This window comes from Antrostomus carolinensis, unplaced genomic scaffold (assembly GCF_000700745.2).
Source record: "Antrostomus carolinensis isolate BGI_N321 unplaced genomic scaffold, ASM70074v2 scaffold5394, whole genome shotgun sequence".
Classification (NCBI taxonomy): domain Eukaryota; kingdom Metazoa; phylum Chordata; class Aves; order Caprimulgiformes; family Caprimulgidae; genus Antrostomus; species Antrostomus carolinensis.
The window spans coordinates 77,747-87,780 of NW_010312754.1; the positions used below are offsets into that span (position 1 = coordinate 77,747).

Below are 10,034 nucleotides of genomic sequence, written 5' to 3' on the forward strand. Positions count from 1 at the left end.
CTAAAAGTCACAGTGCAAAAAAGAGGGCAGATAATTAACACAACCAAGAAGAATTGAGGCACAAAAGGAAAAGTACACACTAACTGTTCTACTTTGGAAATGAATGCATTTTTACTTACAGATCATAAAGTTTGTTTTTGCATAGATTTATCTGAAAGAAGAGAGCAAATCTTACCAACGAGTTAGTGATATTTACACAGAGAACCTAAGGGAGCCAGCCCTGGGTAGAAGCATCCATCAACAGAAAAGCTGCTTTTGATTCTCAGTCCTTCTCCATCCTTGTCAAGTATATTTAAACATTGCATTTTACAGAATACACCAATTAAAATATCCTGTGAAGTTGAGTACTTCGATAAATTGCCTGATAATACAGTGCTTATGAAACCTTCGTTCCTTCTCTATTTTTGTCACTCATTACCAAGTCAAGAGTTGATAAACATCCTTTTAGTGCCCAATTCTTAAGTGTTTCTCACTGGATGCATAACAATGAATTCATTACCACTGGTACACAATTTGCATCGTTAGACAGAAAAAAAATGGAAAAAGAGAGGACATGTCATGTACAGAACCTGGACAATTTGTCATATAACAACCCAATTTTTCATGTAAACAAGAACTAAGAACAAATCAGAGGGAGTTTGGGGGGGTTTTTTTCCTCCTCTCAATATTGTCCTAGAGGTATACAATGATAATCTCAGCTGTGGGAAAGCTTCACATCACACATGACAGAAACCCAAATTCTAGAGCAGAACATACCATTCACCTGGAACATACAGGTTTAAACAACTGGGAACTCGGATAAGGTTGAATAGGAGTTTCAAGTTGGGAATAGCAGCCAACAAGGTACCAACATAAACTGATTAACATGTAAAGAACGACTGGATCATAGAGCTTCGGCTAACACGTATCCACTAGCAAGCTTTAAAATGTCTTTTTGATGGCTACATGTGTCTCTAGTCACTGGTTATTATTCTCCCATAACTTAAAAGGTCAATAATATCAGCTATGCTGGATTTAGAGTGACAAGAAGGAAATCTGATGCAAGTACGGGATCACTGATCAATGACTGCTATGCAAACTGCAAAGACAATGAAACACTCCCAGAAAAAAGACATTTTAAATTGGTTACAAATGATTAAGCATAGATTAAACAGTTTTTCAGCTTCTTATTTTTCATTCGTTTCCTGAACTCCACTGTCACAAGCAATTAGCTGCACTATACCTTCAGCTGCAAAGATGACATCCCAAGTATTTCTCCATTTGTTTTTTAAAACCACGACATGAGTCTAAATACTACACACCACTGGCCAAATGCACTAACGATAAAAAAAAAAAGAAGCTACAGTTCCTTTTAACTGTTTCCTCTCTCTTTTCCACAAAAAGAAACGTTTTGCATAGCTTCCATTCTTAACTGCTTCTGAAGCCAACACCACAAAAATGATTCAGAATCACATCACTTTTATTGACAAGTGAATAAATAGCAAATGAGCTTCTTTTAAATAGCTCCCAGCCACAGTTGCCACCTAGAAATATAACAAAATTGTAATTGCACAAAGAAAGAGACTTACCTTCAATTTTGGCATACTCTGATAGTCGAGTATAATTGACTAGAGCTGCTTGCTCCAAGCATTTACGGATGACTGTTTTTACCTCCTCTTGAGGGACCGGAGTAACTATGTCTTTCATCAGAACCTTGACACAAGAAAATCTGATTTGTTGTGGCATCGGGCACACGGAACTGCTTTTCTCCAAGCCCAGCACACACATCCATTCCTACACTAGTGCTGCGTGGCTCTCAGGGTATGTGTACAACATGCAGGATCCACTACAAGGTCACCTTGGCCAGCTTGAGATGTGGGACCTTCCCCTGCTGTGTTATTCCCCTTCTGTATCTATACCCTATGGCATGCTCTGAAATCTGTGCTTCTGATTTTTTAGTGCATGACAGTAAAATCCATCACAACTTGCCCAGTGCCAGGCAATGTTATGCCTTTCCTGGACTCCATTGACTGACCTGGGTTAAGGTCTGGGCTTGGCCATACTGTGGGTTAGCTGAGGTAAGAAGGATGTTGGAGCAGCAGGGAGGCAGAAATAGGGATAGGGAGGACGATGGTGAGCAAGTTTCCTACAGTCAGGGGGAATGAGCCTGCCTTGAGATGGGAATTTGGACAGCAGCCAGGCATCATGTACAAGGGTCTGCGGTGTAGATGCTTGCCAGCAAGATCCTCCAACCCTTAACTATCAACACAGACGTAGGCTGTGCTGCCTTCAGTGGCCAGGTTACACACTGACCTCCGAGCTGATGCAGGAGAGAGGACAAGCCCACCTAAACCCTCACATTTCAGTATTAACTATAATTAATTACACATCCTGCACAAAGGCACCAGTTCCTCAAGCTCTTCTAGATGGAAAGATACATGAATACAGGTAATTTTAACTACTCTCTGTTATTCTTATGCTTACCCTTTCCAGCAGCGATAGAGTAGCTTTTAGTGCACCTTCTGGACGGCCAAATGGAAAGCAGTACCTAGAAAAACCACATCACGTTAACATCAGACCAGGTGCATGTGAACAAGCCTTTCCAGAGATATAAAGATGCTTTTCTAAATATGCCCAAGCAACTCTCTAGTCCCTCTGCCCAGAACAAGCAGTCTTCATAGAGAGTAACATTCTGAAAGGGTTTGATGGTGTGGACGCTAAGGCAGCAAAACAGAACACAGGGCAGTAATAAGCTGGTAGTTTTAGCTGCTTATTAAATCTGGGTGTCACCTGGAGAGTTTTGAGATCTCCTAGGAGAGAGATCAGTTATATTTATTTCAGTTATATTTATTTTTACCTTCTTGTAAAAATGGAAAAAAAGTCCCTCTGGAAAGGACACTGACTCCCAGGCGATGCACCAGGCTGAACAGGCCAGTGACCCTGGCAAGTGGCAGCTCCAAGGGGCTCATGGGGTGTCTCTGTGTGTGACTGCACATCACCCCTCTGCCCGCAAACATGCACCACCCGCTCAGGACCCGGCTGGTGTGCAGGTGCAATTCATCCCTTTTCATGGGGACACCATCCATCCTTTCTGTACTGTGACATCCCTGCAGAAAGCCTCGCCTGTCTGAATACGAGGGAGAAGGGAAAATAAATGGGTAACACCTGAGCAGAGGGGAAAGGAGAAGTAAGAGGACAAAGGATCTTTTTATTGCTGTTGTTAAATTTTAGAAAAACATCCACAGCATTACCATGCCTATGGGAGCAAGATGGTTTGAAATACCCTTTAAATGTTATGGATTGAAAATCACTCTCTGGCTTCAAACATGCTACAGTGCAATCTTTGCTGCCCGGTGTAGGTCTGTGCCACTTACGTAAAATCCCTGTATGCATTCAAAACCTGCCTTTTGGCTTTGCTGCTTATAGGAGGGAGGTGGGAGGAGGGAATCAGTCCTCTGGCATTCAGCCTGGGCTCTCTGCCTTTACCTAAAATGCGTGATCTGATTCTCCAGAAGCAAACGAAGCCGCTCCTTGATCTCTTCGAAACGCTCTTTCTCATCTACGGTCACAGTTCCTATCCCGTCAGGCCTGGAGAAGAAATGCCACGAGTGACTCAGACTCCACCTCGCCACCCTGGTACCTCATCCCCACAGCACACAGCACGCTGCCCTTTCAGAAAGGGACGTCACTAACCCGGGACAGAAGATGTGCCATGCCAAGACACTGGTGGTCACAACAGCATGAATGTTGAGGTTATAAAAAAATAAACAAATAAAGAAATAACCACTCTCAGAAGGATAACCTAGATGTGGGCCCCCCTTTTATTTTTTCTCTGATAAAGTCAGAAAAAGCAGAATCCTCTTTTAAATATAGGTATATGGCAGGGAGTGCAATGCCAACTCTCACTGCAGCATTGGGCCAGCTGCTGGCAAAACGGGGACTGAATTTCTGCACAAAAATTCAGCTGCTAATTTAACACAATTAACAGTATAAAAGAATATCGACAACAGGCTTATATACAAACAGAATATAAAATTCTGTGCTCCTTCATAACCGCTGAATCACCCCATTATAGTGATTTCTTGAAGTGAACCATCTTCTGTATATTCTGCCAAAATGTGCCTAGAGATAGACATGCATTTTGTATTTGAAAATGCAATGCCTTTTCGGTCATTTAATTTTAATTTCTAAATATTAACACACTGCTACAATTTATCAAAGATTTTCTCAGACTATTGACGACACTCTTGTATTTGAGGAGTGCAGAGGAGTGCATTGTGAGACACCCAGGTGCTGTTGCCTCGGGGTATTTCTCATCTTTCACAGAGCACAGTGTGCAGGCGAACCCTGCTGAAGCTCTCCCGGGGCTGGATGATGCTCTTCCACCCCATACCTCTGCCGATGCCAACCCATCTGAGAGCCGAAAGCAGCAATCCCCTCCTTCTCCCCCACACCCACACGGCAAAATACGCCACGCAGCAGAATCCCGGGCGAGAGGAGAGAGCGAGTCTAATCCATTCACCAAAGGAATCGGCCAGGCAAACAATCAACGGCACCGCTCCCCACGGCCAGCCAGCAAACTCGACGGATTTGTGTACTCCTGGGCAACTCTGCTGGCACAGGCGCTCTGTAGGTAATGTAAGATGTCTTAAAATTGAACAAATGTTCTTACTTAAAGGCCTCCTCCAGTGTTCAGCTTAAGCTGCATAAATCCGCAGTACTAGACTGGTTTGGCTATACAAAAGACTTGGCAAGGGATTACAAAGCTTCTAATGAACCTCCTGTCAGGGGTTAATTGGTTGGCTTTATTTTCCTCTTAAAGAATCAAAGGCCTTAAACTTTAAACCCCCCCCTCCTAAAAACCTATAAAAAATTAAAAGCTATAAAATCCGCACAATCATTTCTCCTTGACCCTGCATTTAGTAAGCTCTTAATATCATAATATCATAAATATAATAAATCTTAATATCTTAATATCATAAATAGAACTCTGATATTTCAACACAGGTGAATAAACCATTAAAACATTTTGGAAGAGGAACTAGCAAACCTTACATGATATTTACTGCAAAATTTTAAAGCTAAATATACATTGAATAAAACTTGCAGCAGGGACACAGAAAAAGACTCAAATATTAGGGGATGTATTTAAATTTAAACAGCATTTAATCAGAAATCTTTACTTGATTATTTGCCAAATTCAGTTGTGTATTAAGGAAAAAAAAAGAAAAAAGATTTACGCTGAAACTTGGACAAAATGTCTCAGCTGGGGAACACATTTCATAAACAGTTTTGGAAGTATGGATCTGGTCTCATTAGTACCTAATTAGGACCAGTTATTTTGAAGAAATGAGCAAGCCACAAGAAAACCAAATTAGATAGCGAGCAAAAATTAATGTCTGAACACGCTTAATATATTTCTTATTCCAAAGTTCCATAAAATATTTAATATTCAGACAGAGATGTTCATGCTTTTCGCGATCCTGTGCACTTTGCAGTGCCTGCTTTGGTCCCAAGCAGAAGAGTAGATCATTCAAGACAGACCTCCATAAATGCCATACATTAAGGGGCAGGTTTGAAGCCCTCATTTGACTTTTGGCATTCGGTTCCCACCCTGTACCCCTAACAGCTCACAGAGTGTCATCAGGTTAATTGTATCAGCGCTGACAAACGAGGTAGGAAAAGCCGCCTGCCCTGGCAGTGATTTGCTGATGGACTGGAAATGGTCTGGAAGTTATGTTACCCTTTGCTGGGTCAATAACCTCAACTGGAGAGATTTCATGGCAGGATCTGACAGCTCAGGCTGGGTCACAGCCCTTTCACACAAATCACAGTTTCTCACTGTATTTAAAGGACTTTGGTTTTGCCAGAACTGGTTATTTGTGCTCACCATGTAATGAGTCGTGTTGGACACCTACAACGGGCTTACATGACAGCATCAGTTGCGTCCCACCTGGGCAGTGTTGGCTCTGGAAGCATTGCTTTGAAAACACTGTTCCATGTGAAGATGAAGGGTGGGGTCTGAAGAACCAAGCTCTGGCCAATGCAGCTCTCACCCAAGTCACAATGCCCCAAGGGATGCCAACCCAACCACTGAGGTGTGCGGAGACCACTAGGCTTAACCCATGGTCATCCCCTGGTCTTTGCCTTTCTCAGGGTCTTTGTGAGCCTTTCTCAGGGTCTTAGGAGGACATCTAATCCAGTGGTTCCAGCCACTGCTCCTTCCATATGGGGCCTGTGCATGGTGTAAATGCACGTCGCTCTTGCGGATCATGCTACTGCAAACTGGAGACAATCTACAGGTCAGCTGTAGCCATTTTTGGAGCAGCGTGGATGACTGGAAGGGCCTGCCAACCGAGAGCCATCACTATGGCAAGGACTCCCTTTCTCACCCAGCTGTGGACTATATCGCATCTGACATGATGAGCATCTCTTGAATCTACCTTTCAAATTTTCGGCAAACCATTTTCTCACTGTCCTTCACAAAGTTGACATTTTCGGCAGCATGATAGGAAAGATGTCATGTCGGCTGCTTTTCAAGTTGTTGTCACAGTGGTTAGCACCAGTTCTGTCATCTTTGCTTTCCTCACAATCCCCCATCTTGAGCCATGTCACAAATAATAATACTTCCAATGTTTTTGTCAAATTTCAGATACTATAACCCAGCTGCACATCTTCAGATTTACTAGTTATGTTAATCTTTGTTGCTCATCTTCCCAGAAGCTGAAGCATTAGGAACTCATTAATTAGTGACAAATGCAGGATATACATAGAACTGGAAAAACACTACCCAAAGCCTCGCACTTAATTTATTAGCTTGATAATTTTGAAACCTAATTAAATATTCAAGTCAAATATACTTTGAAAATGTAATCTTTTTGAGGGAACATATTTATTTTCCCTTTTGCAAGAACACAAAGGGTATATAGCTTAATATCACTACAATTTAAGATTCACTTCTGTGCTGTAGACAATTCCAGTGCATGGCTGATAGGGCTGAAAAAAAAAAATCCCCAGGAGAAGCTCAAGTTGCACCAGCTCATTCTGATGCTTATCAGCAATTTTGTTTTCAGTAAAGGTCTCCAGTTCAACTTTGATATTTGCTATTTGATCTTATGGACAGAAGCACCGACTCCTCCGGCGAGCAGCATTTCTGCAGCAAAGCTGGTTACAATGCAGCTGGAGGAAATGGATGTTCTGACACGCAATCCACAGCCCCATTGTTATTAAACTGGAGCAGTGATGGGGAACGAGAAGAGAGCAAAAGGGGGAAGAAAGTTCTGTATGTACATGGTATATAGAGATGCACGATGGACAAAATGCGTTTGGGTCTATGAATTTGGGTCAACAAACAGCATAAATGTCTCCATCTCTGTGGAGACACAATTTCATCCGATACACTACAGCTCCTGCTCATGGACACTTGAGGTGTACGGCAGAAGTTGTGGGCAGAGAGGGAAGCAGAAGGGCAAAAAAGGCAAGAAAAATAAATAAGGAAAATTGTAATTATAAGTAAACAAGTTTCAGCTCTCTCCTTCTGCTGCAGATTCACTATGTTGGCTCTCAACTACTAAATTCCCACTGTAACTATTTCATATGAAAAGTTTTAAATGTCACTTTCCTAATCCCCTCGTTTTTAAGTTTTATGCCATAAAAACAACATCATCAACAAAGCAGGTGGTGAAATTAAAAAAAAAGGGTTGCAATTTAAACAGCAAAAATTATAGTCCTTGTTTAGCTTAGATGGTTTGTGCAAATTCCAGGGTTAATTATAAATTATAATTAGGACCTGTGATCCTAAGGCCACTGCTTTCTTCTACAAGCCCCGCCTCCCCCCATGCCCTTTTCTAATTATACTCAGTGCCCCCAGGGCTAGTTATGCTGCTAAAACAAATATATCAAAATGATTTTTAACAAAGACTAATATATGAAGCAATAGCATGCATTTGTATGCAATTATAAATATACAGTATAGCTCCAGTGGGTTAATCACTTTGACATAAGCCTGTATGAAATACCATGGCGGCTTATAAATGAAAAGACATATCATCTTTTACACCTTTTATGTTTAACTTGTCTACACTTTTTTTACTGAGGAAAATATTGCTTACACGTAGCAAACAGATCTTTGCACGCACTGTGAGCCCTGGCACACAGAGCCAAGAGAAAAAAAAACAATGTCAAAAACTGATGCAAATAATTTGATTTTTAAAGTAACAACTCAAATATAAAACACGTGCTGCCTTCAGCTCCCTTGCTGGTTGCCAGGTGCAGCACATATGAGCTATACAGTAAACATCGATGATTAGTGCCTTGGACGGCATGTGTCAGGGTAGGCTTTCAAAGGATCCCTCGCAAGAAGACTCGCCTGCGTGAGGTCCCACCGGTTGCACGAGGACTGGCTCCAGGGATGTGGGCAGGACCACACCTGCCTGCCTGCCTGCTGCCTCCTCCATCTCCCCCAGTAAATCTGACCTGAAAGAGCCCACCTGTTTAGACCCCTTGAAAAAAAGCTTATTCAGCAAACATCAGTTTTGCTCGACTCCCCTTTCTTCTGGGAATTCACACCACGTGCGAAATGCTGGTTGAAAGCCCTTTGTTCAGCCCAGCCCTCCGCCCGCTCTCCTGGGCACTGCCCCAGCCACCAGCTCGAGATGCTGCAGAGCATGGGAGCCATTTCATCCTCTCAACTCCTGCCTTCATTTCACTTGGGCTCTCCTCCACGCCGCAGCGCCGAGCCAAGTCACGGCTCATCGCTTCTCATGTGCGATCTGCACCCCTGACGTACCGCGGCTGAACCGGATGGTTTCTGAGCTCTGCCATCCTACACCCATTGTAATCAATCACGTCAGATAACCGCACAGAGCTGGTTATCTGCTGGTGGCTGGCAACCCACCACCCTTCAGCACAGACGGCGGATCCTATCCGACAGACAGGCGTAACGCACGCCGTGTCACCGCGGAGTTCTCACGGGGCTGGTCAGGACATGGAGCCAGCACCTAATGAAAGGCTACGGCATTACGCCATGCCAGATTTTAACCCGCCTCACTGCAGTCGGGGTGATTAATCTGAATGAGATGTGAAAACTAAACACAAAGTACTAGGGAAGCATGTGAAGATACTGCGGTAAAGTGTTCATGTAGTTACTACTTCTTTTAAGGGACCAAAAATGTCCTGGTTTGTTTTTTAAACTAGCTGCACAGAAATCTTGCCTTTGTGTGAAACAGCCAGATATGCAATTAGAAGACAATGGAAAAAAATTACAAAGGTTATGCAGGCTTTTCAATTCCTCAAGGTTTATGACAATAACATCATTTCTGCTGGCTTACAGTTGTAAAAAACTAATGAAAGCTGATGTTAATGTTAGCTAATGAAAGAGCTACTTCTTGAAAACAAGTCTGATGCTGTAAAATACAGCTTATAGAGGAAAAGGCAAACCTCTGATATACCAGATTGATTAACAGAGAGACTGGTAACTGCTTGGACCTTGGGTAAATAGTCATTGAACAACTTGCAGAGAATGATACTGTTCAGTTGTGATTAGACTGAAGGGGATTCAGTCTGGCATCCTGATTCTGAAAAGCTCAAAGTCTTGTAACACTTAGCATGCACATGATCAATATTTTAGTCTTATTTTTTAAAGTTTGGGATTAGCAAGCATAAAAAGAGTCTTTTTTGATGCCAGCTTTAACATTTAAAAAGAAAGTTATTCATGGCTAAATCCAAAAAAGGCACATGCGAAACCAAGGTCACTCCTGAAAGGCACTCCTTCGAAAGGGGCAGGAATCACCCTTCAAGGTTTAGACACTAACTTTGGGTCTGGGAAAGCTGAGCTCAACTTTCTGCTCTGCAAGGCTTTGCCCATGTGCAGGCGGGGAAGCAGCGAAGCTCCTGTGACACATCAGTCCTCTGCGTGTCAGACACAGGCAGTGCTGTCACAGCCCTCCAACGTGAGGACAGCAACAAACATGGAAACAGAAGGCAGGGAAAGACCTGGGCAAGCATGTAAAACCTTTCATAATTTTACCCCAAATCACTATGTCCTCTTAAAACCA

The 10,034-nt window shown here is 42.7% G+C and overlaps 1 protein-coding gene across 7 annotated transcripts in view; it reads right to left on the minus strand.

The window, feature by feature from the left end:
- Nucleotides 1–10,034, minus strand: part of CADPS (calcium dependent secretion activator) — a 176,209-nt gene that overhangs the window by 69,424 nt on the left and 96,751 nt on the right. For 5 of the 7 annotated variants that reach the window (XM_029084774.1, XM_029084776.1, XM_029084775.1 and 2 more), the window contains exons 13-15: nt 3,466–3,567; nt 2,464–2,527; nt 1,569–1,692 (exon numbers count right to left, since the gene is read on the minus strand). In XM_029084774.1, the coding sequence (XP_028940607.1) occupies nt 1,569–1,692; nt 2,464–2,527; nt 3,466–3,567 (290 nt within the window). Of the gene's footprint in view, nt 1–1,552; nt 1,693–2,463; nt 2,528–3,465; nt 3,568–10,034 lie in introns of all 7 variants that reach the window. The other 2 variants (XM_029084773.1, XM_029084771.1) reach the window with 1 other exon arrangement.